This window comes from Gallus gallus, chromosome Z, assembly GCF_016699485.2.
Source record: "Gallus gallus isolate bGalGal1 chromosome Z, bGalGal1.mat.broiler.GRCg7b, whole genome shotgun sequence".
Classification (NCBI taxonomy): Eukaryota; Metazoa; Chordata; class Aves; order Galliformes; family Phasianidae; genus Gallus; species Gallus gallus.
Window position 1 is genome coordinate 32,280,753 of NC_052572.1, and position 22,034 is coordinate 32,302,786.

A 22,034-nucleotide genomic window follows, 5' to 3' on the forward strand; every position below is an offset into this window, starting at 1 on the left:
AATATTCTCATTTTAACAAAAAGTAATTCTTCTACACTATTATTGATTAGAAGAATTGCACAAACATCCTATCTTCTTTTCCAGCCTACTTACATTAAAAATTCCAAAGAATTAACAATAAATGTGTGACTACAATGCAGATATGGATCTGACATCTAAAATGTTGAATAAATGTTGAATAAATTTCTAACACAGGAAGTCCAATTTGTCAATTGAAACCAACAACAAGTTCAATAATTTCTCATCTACTTAAAGAAGTATTAACTCCAGAAGAACTAAATATCGGGGAAAAAAAAGAGAGAGAGAAACAATAAATTCGCACAAATTACCTTAACATACATTGATAGTTCTGCAAATACAAAAATATTAACTACAACAGTATCTAGATAAATGCATTAATTGTCAGTGTGATTTACTTGGCCTAAAGCATCACATTTTTATAAAAATCATTTCATGTTAAATTGCTGTAGAAAAATATAACCAAAATTTTGTGGTCCTCCGTCTACTTTCAGAGATATTTTAACTCATCAACAGAAAATGAAGTTTAATTATACAAAATTCTAATGCAAAGGTTTCTGCAGGAACATCATAAATTTCACTGACAGGTACAAAATAAAGGTAAAATGTCCCTTTCTATTATCTTTACCTTTGAATTACTTGATTGAAACATAGTTCAGCTTGCATGAGTCTTCCCAAGTGTTTAAGGCAAAGGCCTTTCAGTAACTGCAACATGCACACATCATCCATATAGTATTCAGTGTGGCCTGAAAGTAAAAGGAAAATACATCAAACAATTTGAAGACATGATCATGAAAAGGCAAACAAGGTTTTCAGTAGGGAATATGTAATCAGAGTCAGGAGCTTGCTTCTCAGAATTTTACAACTCAACACACATATAATTCATAGGGACAATTTTAAATACTGTCTACTAGAGAGCATACATGAATAGCATCTATATATATCTAAGAATACAAACTATGAACAATAAAGAAGAAACCTAAATATCCAGGTGTTCCCCAGTCATCTATATTAAGAAGTCAGTACAAAGAGGACATGAATTGGCATCAGTTAAAGACTTCTAACACATGTAACATCTAAAACAGAAAGGAAAGTACCGGCAGAACCCCCACAACACCAGCCAGTAATGTGAAAATCACAAGATTCATTTCTACATAATTATTAGGATGCATTATGTGGCAATAGAAATTCAAGAAATCATCTTTATTGGCATCATCTATAACAATTAAGAAGGTTCACTATTGGTGTATAACACTTCGAAAGTTCAAGAAAGCTTTATGCTGAATAGAACTAAAAATGCCAGACGAAATGAGTTGCTGCAAAGTGGCAAGGAAATATAATGTGTGTAGTTCTAATTTTTTTTTTTTTTTTTTTTTTTTTTGCCTTGGTTTATAGCATTTGCTAGGTGTAGGGAAGGAAAAGAAAGAAAACACATATGGATAGACAGATGGCTGCACATACATTAACAATTCAAGAAGCAAAACACCCTCCCTCCACATCATGTTGTTTACAACTAATTACCAGCTCTCTGAGGTCACGTTAATTTTTTTTTTAATAGTCTGCCAAAAAATCCTACATAAGCAGTTCTGAAATATGTGAGACAAGAGCATCTTAGGATTTGGGGGAGTGTTTCTGCACTACGCTCCGGCTTATTTCCGTCTGTGTTTAAACTCAGAAAGTCTTGACAGATAACAACTGACAGATTGTGCTTTTAGTGACAGGTAGAAAGAATGCTGCATTTCTCTAGCCCGTTTTACTAGTATTAGATTTGTGTGATTATTTCCCAAAGGTCTAATTCCTCAAAACTACTGGGACTAAGACTGGCATCAGTAATATCTTGCCAGTCTTTACTTTTTTTTTCAACTAACATCTCCCTGGTATGTCCCACAGGAAGAAAAGATAGTAAGTCAAAACACTGCAACAAGAACAGTTAATGAACAGGCCAATTCAACGTGGATAACCTTGGCAATAAATGTGTAAGACCCATCTTCCTGCAGTTCTCTGTACCAGAGGAAATATCGCCATTATTATGTAACACGAAAAATAACAACAAAATGTTTATTTTCTTAATGTCAAAAATTCTTTTTTATATACATATTTTAGAAATGACAAAACTGCAGAAAAATCCTGAGAAAAAAAATGTAATTTCTAAAGCGTTCCATCCCATTCCATCTGTCATCTCTATTTTCAGCTCTATACAACCATTTTTCAGTCACTGACAGATTTCTTGCTGTGCCCGTTCACATGAAGTGAATGCAGTAACAACAGCTCTCTCTGAGAAGCCTCAATCCCTAAATGACCTCTGTGTATAATTAACCTACTTTTTTTTTTTTTTTTTTTTCCTAACAGCACCTTAGCAGTCCTTTTAAGCTATCTACTACAGACAGCTGTCTCTTAAAATAATACTGTATCCGCGCCTCACTCTGCTAATAGCCTTAACCACTTTCTTTGGGTCTCAACTCAGCGACAGCAATTCTGGTAATCAGTGTCATTATTTTGTCTGACTCTTCAACATTAAAAGTTAATCAGGCTCAAAGATGGAAATTCCAGAACAAAACTGTACTTCACTGCAGTTATTACTACAACAGATACATAAAATGTAAAAATAAATATGCTTCAGAATTATATCCTACTTGTCAACTGCATGCTTCCATTAGAACATCCTTTTTTTACAGAAAATTACTGTTTGAAAGCACCAGTAACTTATTTATTGTAGCTGCTGTTAAAACAGATTTCCAAATGATGAATAAACATTTTATACCACAGTCTAAAGCCTACTACTATGCAGTTGAGCAACATGTAATTCAGATTTTTGTAACATTCATTGTACGCACACCTGTCTGATTTGGACTTCTTGGTTTGTTTGTTTGGACAGTGTGACCAAGTTCATTTTTCTGTGCAGCAACTTCTCTCACTGAGAGAAAGCAGCCTTACCATTAATGACTTATTCACTTAAGGTATATCCATCTATCCTCACCCATGTTTCCCTACCATTCAGTTGTAAAAAAGGAAGTCACACCAGCGTTCCCAAGAAAATTAGAACAACAAACAAGACCATTCTGTTTCTCATCCAGCCTCTGCTTTTATGGACATGTAGATCCTAAAACATCATTTGCTTTCTGTTTCAACAAGAGCTTACCTGTTTCTTTAGAGATAAATATCTTCTATACCCCTAATCATCGACTTCATTTCTATTTCAGTGCTACTGCAATTGTTTTACTGTTTCCTTAATGGTGGCATCTTGCACACCTCTGCCAAGGAATTTGACAGGAAATTTACTTCACTGTTCTACATTGACTGGATACTTACAATACAGATCTCTGCATAAAACATCTCTGGATTCCCAACAGCTTCTGCCAGCACTCTGTACAAAATTCACAGCAGCATAACTTTGCAGAGTCTTGCTTTTTGTTACATCTTTATTTCAATGAGGCAACAAAACAGGAAAAGAAAAGAGTACCTCTCCTTCCATAGCAGTCCATTTGTCATGTTTGCTTATTTGAAGATGATATATTTATGCATGAGATAATGGTAGTATATTTCACATTATTTTGTATTTAATTTGTATGTTAGAATGTCTCTCTTTTCCTGTCAATTTTTGGAATAAAATAAAACTGTAACATTTGGGGTTACTATTAATATCAGTCCCTAGTTTTGTTGTGCACTTCTATAGTTTTCTTTACTAGCAAGGATATTCCATTGCTTCCATTCCTTAACTTGTACAAACACCTCATACTGTATATTGACTACAGAATAGAGCTCAGGAGAATATTCATAATGGTGGTGTTTGAAATTCTATTCCCAAGGGTTCTGGCCTTACAGGAGTACTACACTTTGGGGAAAGTTATTCTGGACAATTTTTAAACAGGTATCTTTATCTGCTAGTAACAAACTGAATGGGTTTTGATACTGTCCAACCAAAGAACATTACTGTTACTGATGTACACATGGTAAATTGAGACTTCATTCAGCAATTCCTGAACTCTTCACGCAGAACTACTGACACATTATGTAATTACATGTTTTAATGACATGGGAAAACTAACTTGCTATATTGGTAATAGGTATGATTACAATCTGACTACAAAACAAACCGTTTCTATGAATTACCATTTCGAAAAGAACTAACATTTATTCATCTTAGAAGAACTTAAAGAAGTCTACTGAGAATCTTACATAACAGGAATTGGGAGCAATCTGATAAAGCCTGAATTAAGGAACAGCAAATAAGGCCAGACATTTTATTTTGACATAAGTTAAAAAAATAATAATAAAAAACATTCATGCACAATACTTCTTTTATACATTATACATTTATGCTTTATTCAATATACAGTTGAAGTGTGGTATAATCTGGTTCAGTAACAGTACTTTTCAGACATCTAAGTGTTAGGAAGACTATGTTAAGTCCTGTAAGTAATAGCCTCAAATTCTTGACTGTTCTATATTCTACCCTAGCACTGATCAAACCTCATGAAGAACATATCAGAAACCACTACTAAACATTCAAGCAGCTCCAAAATTTCAATACTCAGATTTAAAAGCATATTACCTAAGACAGAACTTACCTCACATTATGCTAGTAAAATGGAAGCAAAGAAAAAGGTCCACATATCTTACCAGGATGTTAATTCCATCTTAATCAACTACTTACTAGTTTCATTTTTTAGAGCAGTTTCTTCTTTTTCGATTGTCACCAATAAATTTTCAGTGAGGTCTGCTCTTTTGCCCACAATTGCAAAGCCATTCCAGACATACATCATTTCCTGACAAAAAAAAAAAAAAATAAACAAGACAATCTCATGGAATTGAACAGATATTTAACCAAAGAGAATCCTTTAGAAGGATGTTATGGAACATTATGAGAACATGAAAATACTGCCTACAAAAACTTGTTTTAAACAATATGAAAGGTATCAAAGTTTGTCACTGTTAAGAAGCCCAAGAATAAAAGCGTCTGTGTTACGTCAAATAAGCACTCAAGAATGTGTAATGGACATTCCATCAGGTACATACAAATTTTCAAAGGCAATCATAGGCTCTTATCTTCCATGTAGAGCAACAGTAGATAAAGTAGATAAAACTTCCCCTGTGGTTCTAATACATACACACATACATAATATATGCATCCAACAACTGCTTCTGATATATTCCTCCAAATCTTATTTAGAATTAACCATGAAGACAAATCCTTTCAAAAAGCTAACCAGATGATTCAGTCCAATAGTAAGCAATATGGTTGTTTAGATGCATTAATTAATGTGTGATGTGACAAAAATTAAAGAGAATGAGAGAACAGTTATGCAGATTTAACTCTAGCCAACAATAATCTTTGCTATGTTCCTCACTATTTCATCACAATGTATAGTACACAGTATAATTTGGTGTGATTACACCTGTGAAATCTGAAACAATGTCATTTTGAAGCAGGTACAAAATACCATTGAAATATTTCTGCTTATATTTCTGTTCTAACTATGCGGTTTTTCAGATGGAAAAAAAAAATGGTTCTAACAAAGTTTAAAAGAAGGTGTTATTGATACTATCAACTACAATATGCTAGCTTTATTTCAATTCTTTGCTCCTGTCTAATATAAATTTATGAAACTAATGCCAGGCACAATGTTTACTTCTGCTTAAAACATGGTGGAAAAAATACTATATTAAAAAATACTCTATTTGACAGCAAGACCAAAAAAATACACTCATATCTGAACAGCACCTACACTGGACAACTTTATTGCTTAGGTCTTTTCTCATAACTGAGTACACACAAAATCAAACACACAAGCTATTATATTTTAAACTGCTGGATGAATTTGCTTTGGACGTTTCTTTCTGTATCAACAAGCTTTAATGCAAAAAAAATCCTTCTCAAATTATGTTTTCCACTTCAGGAAAATTTTTATGTGCAAAAATGTTAGCATACAAATATGCAAAGGACTGCTGCTGGGCACACACAGACTGAAGGGGCATTATTAATACCTTCTGAAGTTCAAAGCATGTGAAATTAGAACAGCATTTCTGAAGCGTTATTAACTTCTGTACATTCTACTCAGATACAATATTAAAAAGAAATGCATTTTTAATTTCACCAGAAGAACAGATGATACTGAAAAAAACCTGAAGTTATCCTTAATTTCCTAATGAGACTGGGGGACACAGACAGGAATTCCATCAAACTGAAGAATGTAACACATATAGTAGAAACAGATGTAGAAGAAAAGTGACCTGCAGCCCCATGCAGCAACAAGTCATGTTCTATATAGAATGGCCTGGGTTGAATAGAACCTTAAAGCTCATTCAGTTTAAACCCTCCTGCTGTGGGCAGTTGCCAACCATTAGACCAAGCTGCCCAGAGCCACATCCAGCCTTGCCTTGTGGAAAATCTGACTTGGTTTTGGACTGTTCTTAGTACATTTTACAATAATCCCAAGACCACTCCATTAGCATGAATGCCAACAATTACTTGGAAAAAAAAAATTAAATACAACTATTAGATATATATTACCTGATAAAAATAATGTAAGAAATTATGAACAAAATTATACTCCTTTCCCCCCCCCCCCCCCCATTTTTCTCCATTTCTTCATTTAAAAAGAACAAAAAGAAAACAAGTATAAATACCAAGGCAGGTAATATCAGCTTCACAGGTTGAGCACTTGCATAGCGCCGGGCCTTCCTTACTGCAAACTTCTCAGTTGGAATAGATTTTCCCGCAATTCTCTGTTTTAGACCATCCACTTGTCTAAAAGGAGACAAAATGGAAAAGAGAAGTCAGTTTAAGTAGTTTTTATTCCCTCCAGTTTCATGTATCATAAGATATCATAAGATGATATCATATTCTCCTGGGAAGAATAACGTCTTAAGACTGTTTCCTACCACACAGGAGGCTGATGCAGGATGTATATTGCTAATAAAAGCATTTTAAACAACGTGATGCTAAAAAGCAATGAGAAAAGTTGAAAAGTTGATGGAAAAACATAGGGAGTAAGTGATACAAAACGAAGATATTCAAGTTGAAGTTAGCTTGAGAGTGTGGAATTGGGATGGAATATGACGACTGCACATCTAATTGTTTCATAAATGTTTACCTGAACAAAGATACAATGTCCTCACCGGTACTTTTCAATTCATCCTCTGGAAGCATACATAAAATTGCTGCTTTTTGGAATACATATATTGCCTATTTCATAAATAAAAATCAACATATTACCACACTGATATGCTGCATTCAATGAATACACTAAGAACTGAAATCTCTCACCCTACTTGCCGCACTGAAGTGTTTTCAGTAATTCTCAGGAGGGTAGAACTATTTAGGTTTACCCATGCATTTGTTTTGTAGTTTAGTTTCATTTTCAACGTATTTATTAATATTCTTAATAAGTCAGTATTAAAAATCCTTCCTGCAAAAAGTGAGACAATTCACAATGCAACTAACTGATAAAGAAATGAAGTTAATGACAGACGTAACTATTCTAAGTGAGTGTTATCTGATCTGAGCACCGAAACAAGGGAAGTTCAGCAATTGGACCTTGCAGAGAAAAAAAGGAAACATCCATAATTCCATTTAAGACATTTGCACTTCACACTGAATATACTATAATTGTTTTCCTCTTTTCTCATAAACAGGATGTATCCTCTTTTCCACCTACTATAAAAGAATAACCTAAAAAAGAACAGACGAAAGATGTATCCAAAAATATTTGCACATTCTGCTTGGTTCCTACTCTGAGAGTAGTTTTTACAGGATAAGGTTGATTGACCTGCTTTACTCCAAAGACTCCATCTCCAGAAGACTTTTTATTTCACGTCAGAAAGCATCTGCTGACTAGGCATGCCTTTATCTTTTTATAATTAATGAAAGCACAGTTTCTTCAGCCAAGTTTTTTTAGCAAATACTAAAATTCAATTAGAACTGTAGACCAACAGTTTTCCTTTCCTGCTTCTTTCTCTCAATTGTGATGAGCACTTCTGCTTTTACTGAGACTGACAGGTTGTTAGTAACGGTACTAGTGCTACACAGTGTGAAAGAAAACTTTCTCCTTAACCACACAGTTAAACCTACAGTTTGGTTTCACTGTCCCTTTACTCACAGATTTAAGAAAGGAAAAATTAAACTTATTTTGCACAGCAAAATGCAAATGTAACTATGAGTGGCTACTGGAATATCATATTAATGTCCACCTGACCATTTACCTTAGACCACCTGCTCTCTTTGCTCAGCAGGTCTGCATACCGATATGCCTGAAGCCAGTTCTGCTGGAAGGTGTAGCACCACATCAGTTCCCAGTAACAGAGGTGATGAATCTGCTTCCATTCTTGCTGGGCTGCTATGCAGTCTTGGAATGTTAACTGCGCCTACGATTTAGGTAAGTAGGAATAATGAAAACTTGTTCATTTACAGTTCCATGATAGAGATGTGTCTAATTACAGAGAAAATTCTTTTGCAGCACCCAAACAAAGAGCAATCAACTAGAAAAATTAGACAATCTTCCCAGTTTATCTTAGAGTAAGAGTTGGAATCAATACTGACACTAGACGTGAACAGGGAAAATGACATAATTATCATTTCCAGTATAGTTTCTGAGATTAATCATATGTGGGTTTTTTTTTTGTTTTTTTTTGCCACAAAACACAGCTGGGCACTTAACAGATAAAGACCTTAAAAAGCAAAAATTGATTTACCTTTTCAAAATTTCCTTTCAGTATGTCTATTCTGGCAGCATAAAATAGTATAATGGAACCCTTGAGAGGAGAGGTGAAAAATACTTAGTTACTACTTTAAGCTTAGGAAAATAAATTACTGTTACAAAATTTGCTGAGAATACACACATTTGGAAATTTCTGGAGGTAGGGTTCAAGGAGACTGTCTACTTCCTGAAGGTTGGTATCCCCTGTACCTAGAAAACATAACAAATCAACCTCAGTTTACTTTTAAGAAATATGAAAAAGGAGTTGAACAGATGAAAAATTGGATTTCCAAAACATATTATGACATGTACAGATTAATGAATGACCACTTTTATTCAAAAGCAGAAATATTATTTGATCATATTATGTTTCTATAAACATCAATTCTTGTCTGGTAAGAACTAACAGTTTTTAATATAAAAAATGTCTGTAGGCAGAGGATAAAAAATATTATCCTTAAAAACATTCCACTATAAATCCCTGTTTTATTTTCAAGTCCCTTTGATTGTTTTAGTAAGTAAAAAAAAACAATCTCTAGCTGCATTCTTTCCTAGTTTCATACTCAGGAACAAAGCACAGATGATTCTGAAGGAAATAAAGTTCTTCTTGATTTCCTGATTAGCCTAAAGGACAAGGACTGAAAGTAGAAAACATAAACAAGTCTGTCAAAGATGCGTATACAATTAAAAGTAACTGATAGGTCCACGTGGCAAAAGAAGAATTCTCTACATGTTTGAACTTCCAAGAAAATTATTTAGGAGCACAGACCTCATTCTTGGGACAGCTTTCACAATACCTGATGTTAATACGTGGAAAAGGACTAGTCAGAAATTAGCAATGTTTTATGAAACTTAGCTGTTACAATTGAAGAGCGGTCCTTCAAACGGAACATGATGTCAATATAAGAATGGCATCTGCCCAACTACTTCTTGGATCATAGCTCTGTCAGTGACATCAGTTTCAGAACGTAATGAACTACACAGAAATCTCTTACAAAACTGACAGCCCCAGATTCTCAATTCAGTTCAAAAAGGAGAATATGTGTCACAATGTGTAGTACGACTGAAGAGTGGGTCTCACCAAGGATCAAGGAGACATAAGTATGATAAACCAACAGGGTGAAAGTACACAGAATGGCTCTCAAACTGCTGCCAGATGCTCCTTCCCATAGTTGATAGAGGCCCAGCTCCTAAGAAACATCACAAACACATGCAGAATTAGCTATCAGTATACACAGTTACTTTCAATCATTTATAGCTCACCCAAATCCCACTTTAAATATAGCTATCTCGTAACTTAGCACTTCATTATCTCAGATCCAACATAACATTCTACCGAAATACTTCTGACGCTGCCAATCACAGCTGGCCAAAAGCAGACTAACTTAATGCTGAATAGCATTACCTATGCATTTAAGCCCTTTGGTGAAGAATGAATGCCAGAGACCATGCACCTATGCAGATCTAAATCCTTTCCTATTTTATTGATATGAGCCTTTTAGAATACTGTTTTTAACTGTGTGTTTTGAAGAAATTTCTCTCAACTTCATTAGTGTTACTTTTAGACAAAAGTCTCCCTTCACAGAAATCACTGATTATTCTCCATTCTCTCCTGTCAAGTCAGCCGCTGATCAGAGTTTCTGATCAAAATAACAGCTCTCCTAAGACACCAACTTCTAGACAGTTTCCAGAAGCTACAATTTAATTTCTGAGTACTGAAAAAAAACAGGGAGGTTTACTGGGCTCTTACATGTGAAACTTCTGTCTATCCATTTCAGCCTATGCCCATTAGAAGACAGCTTGACTGTTCTGGGGATTGTTAAGATGAGCTCAAGCCTTCCCTGCTTAAGGGCAATGACTCTTCAGAAGCTGATTTAAACAGTTTTGCAACAACAAAAAAAATAAGTGTAATAAGTAAATTAAAATAAATAAATAATAAAATAAAATAAAATTAAGGAGCTTTATTGCATAGCAATTGTTCGGCCTTCCCTTCAACTTTTATCACCTTTTCATTCAGGGCACTAATGTGCATTGTGGAAAAGCTTCAACATGAACTACCAATTTGCATAGGAAGAAACAGAATGAATGGCTCCCTGCTGAAGCCTGATTTTATATAAAATAAAATATACTTGTGGACAAGCTAAGAGGAATAAGATCATACGGTGACTTTGACCCACGAATAACATGAAATACAATTCTGCATAATTCTATGGGGTTTTTAATTTTTGTTTGTTTGTTTCATTTCTTGCAGGTGGCAAGGGTGGTATTAAAGTGCTGCAGAATATAATACAGAACAATAACAGGTTATAATTACAAATAGGTATCTCAGCCATGAGGAACAGATGTACTGGGACTGCACAGCAAGACACTCAGAACTTCCTTCTCCCAAAGGCAGGAAAAAGTGAAGAAAACAATGTAGAACTATGACTCAGTGATATGACAAACATTAATTTCTGACTCCGTGTGGAAAAGGAAATGAAATTGTAACTTGAAAACCACCTCTAAAGCAAGCTCATGACTTTCCTTGGCTGTTCAAGATTCAAAGATTCAGATATCACCATAGCTGCTTTCACGCCTGCGTAATCTATCCTACTTAGCTTTTTAAGAACACTGAAGTACTAACCAACTATGTGTATTGTTGTACATCTAGTGTGAAATGCATGGTATTAAATACACCAAGTCTTTACCTAGGAAAAGTCTAATTAGCAAAAGGAAATACAAATCCCATACCCTATTGCCAGAAAATCCAATAAATTCTAAAAATCGGAGGATCCTTGCTGGTAAAAGCGACAGCATCTGCAATACATTTCAAACAAAAATAAGACACACAAAAACTTACATGCATTCACACAAACTGTGAAACTACTATAAACTACAACTAAAATGCTAACTACTATGTTAACTGCCATTACGTATCACTGAAAAAATAAAATACACATGAACTCAAAAAGAGACATGCATGATTAACAACATGCTATCAGTTTGCAGCTTAAGGAAAACTCAAGCACTTGATGATCATCCAGCATGGAAACAGCAAGACAGAGTCCATCTGTTCTTTTTCAGATAATGACTTTCCTGTCTTCAGCTGATCAAAACTGCTTGAAAATTTTGAGCCATGTGGAATGAGATGTAAGTATTATCTATTTTGACAGTACTTATCAACAATTGTCATCTTCCTTTAATCCCAGTAAAATGACACAATGGTATCCAAAAATTCTACTTTTTCCTACTTCGGAAGTACGGAATTTGCAGACTAGCAAGCCTATCTTTTCTAGAAGCATTTTACCATCCTTTAGCACTATATTACATGCACTTTCTAATTCTCCCATAACTGCAATCTCCACATTCTACCCAAGAGAAAACTTTTAAAGATCAAAACCACCTTTTCAAAAAATATTACAGGAAGGTCTATTTGAAGGTCAGTTTTTGTAAGCTCCATTCACTCTACTATATTCTGCCCAGAGCAGACTTTTTCTGTTAAGCTTCTTGCTGAGAGGACTTCATGAAGTATAGGAGAGGTCAGAGTACTTGTGAAAGAGACATCTACCAGTTGCTTGGGTTTTAAAGACTGACAGGTGCAGAGAGACCTGAGTTCTTCTGACCATACTCAGAACTGGCCAGCTCCAGTCTGGAATGATACAGAAATTAAAATACCAGCAGAAATCAACTCTCACTGTTGTTGTGATAGATGTGAAAAGGCAATGTAGTAATTGCAAATAAAAACATCAGTGGATGAACCCAGACGTCTCTCGTACAAATCCAGTAAGCTACAGATTGTTCTTCTGAATTGTGAATGGTCTACAGTAATTCGCAGGGACAATTCACAGCATGTCAAAAGAATGAAGCACAAGAATGGAATAATGGGAGAGACAGAATAAAAGCATTCATTCCAGGTATTTTGCAACCAACCGTAGCAGCATCTTTAAAACTCATGCTAATCACACATAGCTAACTATGGCTGCTTTCCATCTTAAGAATTACATACACACGTTAGTAAAATAGATTAAACAAAATTTAAAATAAATTAGTAGAGAAATCCTAGAAGACACGATGCAAAAAGCTGCTAAACTTTTAATGTTGTATAAAAGCTGTAAAACCTACAAGCATGTTTTACTAACGTTTTAAAAATAGGATTACAGTACTATATATGTAAAGAATCCTACAGAATTACTGAAATGAATTTATGTAATCTGAGAAAGTCATACCAGATTGAATGCTCCAATTCCAAGTTTTACTCCTCCTTCAAACTGGTGGTAAGTTTCATTTTTGCTTTTGTTCCCCTGAGTCATCTGTAGAACCTGATGACATTCTCTTTTGATGCACAGAAAAAGAAGAGAGATGAGAAAAGTGACTTAGAATGTATATTAAGTTTAATCGCTATCTATGAAACTATAAAACTATAAAACAATCCTTTTTTCCCCCCCTCTGATTTGGAGGCATTAATTTACTTGCTTATACCAACATTGAATCTGAGTATTTTTCATTGGCTTACTTGTATATTTGGTAACTTGTCCTAATTTTGAGGCCACCTTTGATAAAGTTGATCATATTTTCATCCTGGAATACAAAATATTAATTGTACAAAAACACATATTTATCTATTACAAATAACATACACAGACTCCCTGCAACATTTTACTTTATTTAGCACTTTACAGCTACTGGAAATATTAAAAATGTTTTTCAGTTAATAGAATCATCTTTAAGACTAAATTTAGCACATGCATTAAGTTTTCATGGAAACATTTTTCTGTTGCATGTGATGAGTTTCAAAACTCAAAAGAAGGCAACGTGGGTGGGCAGCTGTTTTTAACTGAATTTCTAACACGTATAAACGAAGAAGAAAGCTTCTCCACCAGGTGGTGCTGTAGGAATCTTTTGAAAAATTTTGGAATGCTGATTCTGACACGCACAAACTCGCAGAAGATAAAACAAAAAATCCCCAAGCAGATGAATTACGATTGCTAATCAACACTTATTACATATACTACCCAACATACATGCTTATTATCTCTAGAAAATGAAAGGCACGATCCACTAGCTATCAAAAATAAGTTCCTGAATAGCAAGATGGCCCAGGACAGATTTGTATCTTTTTTCTTAGAATTAACACAGAAGGGAGATGTGTGCAAGCATCTCGGAAATCCTGATTAAGTACTCCAGGACAGTACATGTGATGTTGACAATAAATAAATAAATAGACACACTTAAAAAGACCATTCAAATCAGGAACTAAAGGAAGTGCTGGCTTCCATGGAAGGACAACCATTCTGAAAATCAACTGTTCTGCTTCTAAGACTGAATGCTTAAATGTGGATATTTTAGTACAAGTGTTCTTGCTACCTCTTTCTAACTGGCTACATTCTCATTGTCACCATCATCCTCAGATGAATCGAGGTCAGCCAGGGATGAAAAACATGGAGTATGGCAGCAATCAGCAGATCAGGGTATTACAGCAAAAAACAAAGCAAGTGAAACAATGGATAACAAGGTGCTGCTTTACAGAAGGGGTACACTTCCCCTAAGGGTATTTCACTTCATTCAGTCCCAAAGCTGACCTCCTTCAACAAGCACTTAAAAATTCTCTTCATGCTTAAAAACAAAAAACAAACAAATGAAAGAGAAAAAAAAAAAAAAGAGGAAAAAAAAAAAAAGAGGTTCGCTTCTGTTTCACTAGGAAAGCATAAAGGCAGTTATAGGAAAGACTGCCATTCCACTCCTAATATTTCCTGACACTTCTGACCTAAGTATTGTATTAAGTGATTTATAAAGCTGAGCTAAATTAACCATTTGGGTCAAATTGATCTTAGACATTTTTGTCTCACTTTCTCCTTTTTATTTATGGCTGAAGGGATTACCACCCTTCCTGGGAAATTGGCAACCTCAAATACGTCTCTGAAGTGCCTCTACACCAGTGCATGTAGCATGGGAAGAATTAGAGATCTGTAAGTACAGAGACATGGTAGGATAGCTCATATGACTGAAGTATTGTCATGAATGGCTACATGGTTTTTTAGGAAAGACAAGCCAGGAAGAGTAGTAGGTGGTGTAGCCCATTTGTATATAGGAGAACACCTGGAACGTGTGGAGCCCTGCCTAAGGGTGGATGATGAGCAGGTAAGGATTAAAGGAAAGACTAACAAGGGCGACTCTGTTCTAAGTGTTTACTACAGGGCACATGATCAGCAAGAGGAAGCAAATGAGGCCTTCTACAATCAGTTGGAAGTATCCTCGCAATCACAGGCCCTGGTTCTCATGGGGGACTTCAACCATCCTGACATCCGCTGGAGGAACAACACAGCAGGGCACAAACAATCCATCAGGCTCCTGGAAAGCACTGGTGATATATTTCTCTCACAAGCGGTGGAGGAACTAACAAGGAGAGGCATGCTGCTGGACCTTGATCTTACAACTAAACAAGGACTGGTTAGGGACGTGAGAAGTTCAGAGCAGCCATCGCTACAGTGACTATGAGATCATGGAGTTCGCGATACTGAGAGGAGGAAACTGAGCAATAAGTAAGACTGCAACTCTGGACTTCAGGAGAGCTAACTTTGGCGTTTGCAGGGAACTTTTTAGAAGAATCCCGTGGAAATAGGTCCTAGAAGGAAAAGGAAGCTGGTTAATTTTCAAGGATCATTTCCTCCAAGCTCAAAAAAATGCACCGTGGTATGTGAACTTCAGCAAGGCTTCTGAAAGCGTCACTCAGGATCCTTATAGCTAAGCTCAGGAACTGCAGGCTGGAAAAGTGAATGCTGAGGTGGACTGAGAACAGGCTGAATGGCAGGTCACAAAGGACTGTGATCAGCAGCTCAGAGTCTAGTCAGAGGCCTGCAGCTAGAGGTGTCCCCCACAGGCCAATATTGGGTCCAGAATTGTTCAGCTTACTCACCAGAGACTTGGATGAAGGATGTGAGAAGGTGAAGTGCCTTCTCAGCAAGACTGCTGATGATACAAGATTGGGTAGTGGCTGATACCGCAGAGAGCTTTGCTGCCATTCAGAAGGATCTTGACAGGCTGAGATGGACAGAGAGGAACTTCCTGAAATTTAACTAAGGTAAGTGCAGGGTCTTGCACCTAGGGAATAATAACCCCATGCACCAGTACAGGCTGACTTCCTAGAAAGCAGATCTGCAGAGAAGGATCTGAGGGTCCTGGTGGACAAGTTAACCATCAGCTAGAAATGTGCCTTTGCGATCAAGACAGCCAATGGCATTCTGGGTTGTGTTAGGAAGAACACTGTCAGCAAACAGAAGGTGGTAATCCTTTCCTCTATTCAGTCTTGGAGAAGACACAACCGTAGCACTGCAACCAGTGCTGGGCTCCCCAGTACAAGACAGGGAGCTCTTTGAGTGAGTCCAGTGAAGGGCTATTAAACTGATTAAGGGACAAGAGCTTCTTTCTTATGAGGGAACACTGAGAAAGCTAGGCCTGTTTACTGGTTAGTGTGTGGAAGAGAAGGCTCTGGAGGGATCTGATCAATGCATATAAATACTTAACAGTAGGGATGAAGATGAGGAGACAAGCTCTTCTTGGGGGAGGATAAAGCATGGATGAGGATAAGAGGCAATAGGCACAGACTGAAACACAGGAAGTTCCAACTGAATATCATGAAAAAATTCTTTACTGTGGGATGACTGAGCACTGGAACAGGTTGTCAAGAGAGGCTGTGGAATCTCCTTCCCTGATGATATTCAAAAGCCATCGGGACACAATTATTGGTAATGTGTTGCTCTCGGGAACCCTTCCTGAGCAGGGATGTTGGACTACACGGTCTCTGGGGGTCCTGTGCCCCCTCAGCCATTATGTGATTCTGTGATCTAAAATATATTCATTAAACACTTGCTAAACATCCACATAAGCGATCAGAGTATAAGGAGACAAAAAATTCATATTTAAGAACACCGACATTAAGTCTCTAAAATACAAGCTACACAAGAAGCTTAAAACAGAAGTAACAGTAGACCCTCCTGTGAACAGAATAATTATCTCAACAATGTTAAGGCAGGTCCAATTTGTAATCATACATTACTATATTGTCCCTGCTACCATTTCAAAAGCCCACGGAGAGTCACACCAAACTAAAGACAATGGCACACCAGTTTAAGTACTTTTAGGTGGGAAACACTCCACCCTTTTTGCACACACACACACAAACACACACGCACACCAGAAAAAAAAAAGACTTGCTCTTCAAAGAAGACATTTCCTCACACTTGAACATTTCTTTAAAGAAGTCCAGGATAGTTTCAGATGTGATGCGAGTAACTTAGATCTACCATCTGTATGACACCTTCAACCATTTGTTCCTGGGTATCAATAACAACTTTCATTATCCACAGAAACAAAACAAAACTAAAAATCACCATAAAGTGACAGTACTGCTTCATAGCATAGCGTTTGCTGTACTTCCAATTACTGTCATAAAGTAACATCAGTTCACTTGGAGGAAGTTCATTTTTTTAATAACTAATCTATTCTGGAGATGATGTTCTGCAAGTGCTAACATCTTCACATCTTTCCATTAAACTGTTACACAGAGACACAGAATGAGAATGATTTTACCTGTACAAAGGTGAGAGCTGCTTTCTGCAGTAAGCATTCCGCATAGCAGATTTCAGCATGCATTTCCTCTGTATAAGAAAGAAAAGTTATCTACTGTCAGCAAAGCTGTCATCAGTATTCTCCTCTTGAGGTCAATGGAACAAATAAAATGCTGCCAAGAAAAAAGGTCGGATTCTGCCATTGCTGTTTTGATAACTGCTGAACAGCAGCTGTAACATGCAGATCCCATCAGTACTAGTAATTAAGGAGCTGGCTAAAAACAATATTCTGTTTCATTTCATGGGATTGTTCAGTCTAGAGAAGAGGAGGCTCAGGGGAGACCTTATTGCTCTCTATAACTACCTGAAGGGAGGTTGTAGTGAGCTGGGGGTAGGCCTCTTCTCTCGTGTGACTAGTGATAGGACTAGAGGGAATGGCTTCAAGCTGCACCAGGGAAGATTCAGGCTGGACGTCAGGAAATACTACTTCTCTGAAAGGGTGGTCAGGCACTGGAATGGGCTGCCCACAGAGGTGGTAGAGTCACCGAGCCTGGTGGTGTTCAAGGAGCATTTGGATGTTGTGTTGAGGGACATGGTTTAGCGAGAACCATTGGTGAAGGGCAAATGGTTGGACTGGAGGATCCTGTGGGTCTTTTCCAACCTTAGCGATTCTATGATTCTATGATTCATCTCTCCTCATACAAAAACCTTGATCTTGCCAGGGCTGCCTTCTGCCTAGGGCAAAAGCTTCTTACTACTCTGGTTGATGACCACCTGTACTTTCCATTGATACTACCTTTAAATACAAGCCTAGAGCAGCTAGTTCTTCAAATTCTCCTTTCAAATGTGTGGAAACTTTCTACAGATGAACATAAACACAGTGGCTCAGCTCCTTCCTAAGTCCGGTTAAGACATTATGAACAAGTTTTCATTAAGTCATGCTAAGCAATCTGAAAGCCTCAGGCAGACTTTGTCCTCATGCACCACTGAAGTACATTTGACTTAACACACATGACACCAGTTACTCTGCTGCGAGAGTAACTGCATGCTGCAAGACCAGACACATGCATAAGGCTGCTGTATGTACAGTGCACACATGGTGAATTTGATGTGTTCGGTATAAGGAGGGTTCTTTTGTGTCAGGTTAGAAAAAAATGCATACTTGATTCTGCCTGAATCAGAAATAGTAGACCAGCATTTTCAGAGCCATGAACAATGTACTGATACCATTTCCCAAAACACCTTAAGGCAAAACAGACAAGCACAAAACTTGTTAATATATTCAGATTCAAATACAACTAACGGTAAGGACTTATTCCACAGCATCAGTGATTCTTAAGCTTTTGGCAGCAATCTTAAGTTGAGGGGGAAAAAAAAGAAACTATAACCAGTTATCAAACAAACTCATTTCTTACTTGATGCATGCTCAGAGCCTAACAGAAGAGTTGGAATACACAATTTTGAGAAACTATGCATTAAAAAGGACAAATAGGATCTGCACTAAATAATATTGTTTCCAAAGGACTCTGCAATACTGAAGATGGTACATGCAGGAATTTTTTTTACTGTAAGATACTACTCAAAATACAGAATACAGCTTATTTGTGCACACTGATAGTGTTCTCAAGCTTTTTAAAATTTTATTAATTTAATTGTATTATAAACCACTTACCTTCACTCAGTTGATCCACTGACTGTTTAGAAACTAGACTGGACAACGACTCTACCACTGTGTTTCTTTTCCTGAATCTGAATCAGTCATACATAGAAGAAAAGAAACCCAAACAGCATAAGTGACATTTTGAAAAAAACTTGAACTTAATTATTAATAATTCTTAACCAATTCCAACCACAAATTGTAGACACTCTTAGGAAAGTCATAATTTAACAATAGCTACATTATTTTGAGTGATTTAATCATGGCCACTCATAGGCCCAGACGCCTATCCAACCTTAATTTATCTTCCAAGAACACATTTAATCCACGTCAAGTATAAAACAGCATTCCCAGCTTCCATCTATAAAGTTTCTGCCTAATTCAGCACACATGCAGAAACGCTCCTGGAGAATGAATCAGTACCACATGCCAAAAAGTTTCTCACTCTAGCTTTTAAAAAGAGACTTCAGAGAAAAAAAGTCACACTGACAGCAAAGTAATGTAACTGACAGAACTGCTGCAGAAGTCTTTTTGATGCTGGGTAAGCCAATTTAATTCAACTTCAGATGTTAATGATTATTTTCCTTCTATTTGTTCTCAAACTTGCACATGGAACTACAATGAAAATCAAGAGAAGTTATATTTTCAACATAAATATGTAAGTATTTTATGACCTTTTATGCCAGACATGGAATTTCACACTGGACCCTTCAGAGCAGAAGAGTAGATGCTTTAGTTGTAACAGATCTCAGTTATCCATATTATAAATACTAGTTTGTCTTAGTATCATGTTCCCAAAATGAATTCATTGATATTTACAAACAGCTGTACGAAGAAGCTCAACAAACAATTCAGAAAAGGAATGCATTTTCCAAGCCAGGAAGACATTCATTAAAAATACTGGGAGCTTACTTAGAATCTTACAATCACTACAGTTGGAAAAGACCTCTAAGATCCAGTCCAATCATCAACCCAACAACACCATACTCATTAAACCACGTCACTCAGCGCCACACCTATAGGTTCCTTGAAAACCATCAGGGACAGTGACTCCACCACCTCCCTGGGCAGCCTGTTCCAATGTCTCACCACTCATTCAGAGAAGAAATCTTTCCTAACATCCATCCCAAATCTCCCTTGGTGCAACTTAAGGCCATTTCCTCCTGTCCTTTCACTAGACATGTGGGAGAAAACGCCAACTCCCACCTCACTACAATTTTCCTTTCAGGTAGTTGGTTGTTTTAGAAGAAACACAGGTACAAGCCTGGTCCTATTAGACTATTTTGTCTACTTTTGAAAACAACTCTTAAAAAGAACATTTTCACGATGAAAGGAAAAATTTAAAATAGGGAGCTTTAAGATGTTGATCCCCATGGAGAATAAAAGATCACAGGCTGAAATAGCTCAGAATGTCAGCTTACATTGTAGATCTACAGTAGAATCAGCTCTTTAACTAACCTCAGAGGTTATGAATACCCAAATCTGACAATATTAGTAAGCATAACCTTACTCAAAGTAATTGCATAGTGTGACTTACTCCACCTTTCTGAATTTAGATTCCTACCATACCAACAGCATCTTGCCATGGAAGCACTTAGACAGTTGGGGTATCTTACAAAGAATACTCACAGGATTAAATACTTCATAAGTACAAACTGTTTGGACTTACCTTTGGCAGGTTTGCAAAGCTTCTTTCATTGTGGAAATTCCCATTTGTATATCCTGTTGTTCAAAGGTCATAGCAGCTTGCATAACTAAAATAGTGCTGTACCCAAGGGCATGGTACATACTATCTTTAGACCTAGGGGAAACATAAAACTTTTGTGCATTTTAACAAAAATTTAATTTAAAAGACAAAATTAAATGCTGTCTGAGACACCTACATTAGTTTGTGTAAAAACAGAAGAAAACAAGAAAACAAAAAACTTAATAATATAATGTAGACAAGGGCAATCTTCTCCTGGGTGCTACTTCTCTACCCTCATAGGCTACTGCTGCAGCAAGCCCCAGAAAATGTCCGAAAGAGGTTACATAAACATTTGAACATAATTATATTGCCATTTAAAGTTCATTGGCATATCAGCTTAATTTAGCTAATTAAGCCATGACATATTCCTTTGGCTCTGCTTTCACTTAACAATGGAGATAAGGACATCCTTAGAAAATGGTTAAATCATCCCAAGATACAAAAATCTGCATCTGTGTAACAGAAAGGGCAGTACACATGTAATCAGTCCTGCATAAAAGGCTACACTGAGCCAGCCTGAATTTCACAACATCAGAAAAATATTACCACACAATTAAAAAAGTTGTTGGAAAGAGGTTAGTGGAGTAAAACCTACCTACCAACTTTGGACAACTTCAGGAAAACGAAGACTGCACACATCTCTTGCCATTCTTTCTCTGGTGCTGTACTTCTCATTTAACATACTCTTTCCTAACAACCAGTTTGAACTTCCTAAGCCTCAACTTAGGGCAACTGCCTCTTCTTTTACCATCTGCCACTATGGATAAGACTGTCTCTGCCACTTCCCTTCAATAGCTACAAACTACTATCAGATTAATCCCCCAAGTCTCCTGCCAAACTAAAAAAAGCCCACCTCTCAGTCACAGGGGTTATATGTACTAGTTTTCTGGTTACACTGCTACCTCTCCAGTTTTTTCAACGTGTTGTTTTTTTTTTAAATCAAGGAGCTAACACCCTGGGATAGTTTTGGAGACAGAATACTTTAGTAAGAACAGGGGAGATACATCATTAGTCTGTTTATTTCTTACAGATATCATCTCCTCTATTTTTTAAAATGTTCTTTAAGAACTTACGTTTAACTTTCATTAAAAGATTTTTTTTCAGTAAAACAATTTTCACCTTCTTTCTTAAAGGTGGCATTTGTTTCTTTGCTAGATTAAGCCCCCTACTGAAGATTAGCTGAATATGCTATATAATAGGCTCAGGGTCTGCTAACTGCCAGGAACTCTAAGTGTTGAAACCACATTATCTAGGGTATTATTTTCCTTCATAGCATACATCAACTAAAACAAACACTTAACTGTTCTTAAAAAAAAAAGCCACACTACAGTATAAAATGTTGATATGACTTACAGAGCTGTTTTATTACATAA

The 22,034-nt window shown here is 36.5% G+C and overlaps 1 protein-coding gene across 3 annotated transcripts in view; it reads right to left on the bottom strand.

Moving 5' to 3' along the window:
- Window positions 1–22,034, bottom strand: part of TTC39B (tetratricopeptide repeat domain 39B) — a 76,714-nt gene that overhangs the window by 10,288 nt on the left and 44,392 nt on the right. For all 3 annotated transcript variants that reach the window (XM_424931.8, XM_004949103.5, XM_040656057.2), the window contains 14 exons: window positions 20,584–20,715; window positions 18,930–19,006; window positions 17,280–17,347; window positions 13,207–13,271; window positions 12,920–13,025; window positions 11,445–11,510; window positions 9,796–9,904; window positions 8,857–8,924; window positions 8,710–8,769; window positions 8,221–8,382; window positions 7,113–7,204; window positions 6,646–6,766; window positions 4,673–4,784; window positions 647–764 (listed from right to left, as the gene is read on the bottom strand). In XM_424931.8, the coding sequence (XP_424931.4) occupies window positions 647–764; window positions 4,673–4,784; window positions 6,646–6,766; window positions 7,113–7,204; window positions 8,221–8,382; window positions 8,710–8,769; window positions 8,857–8,924; window positions 9,796–9,904; window positions 11,445–11,510; window positions 12,920–13,025; window positions 13,207–13,271; window positions 17,280–17,347; window positions 18,930–19,006; window positions 20,584–20,715 (1,356 nt within the window). The remainder of the gene's footprint in view (window positions 1–646; window positions 765–4,672; window positions 4,785–6,645; window positions 6,767–7,112; window positions 7,205–8,220; window positions 8,383–8,709; window positions 8,770–8,856; window positions 8,925–9,795; window positions 9,905–11,444; window positions 11,511–12,919; window positions 13,026–13,206; window positions 13,272–17,279; window positions 17,348–18,929; window positions 19,007–20,583; window positions 20,716–22,034) is intronic.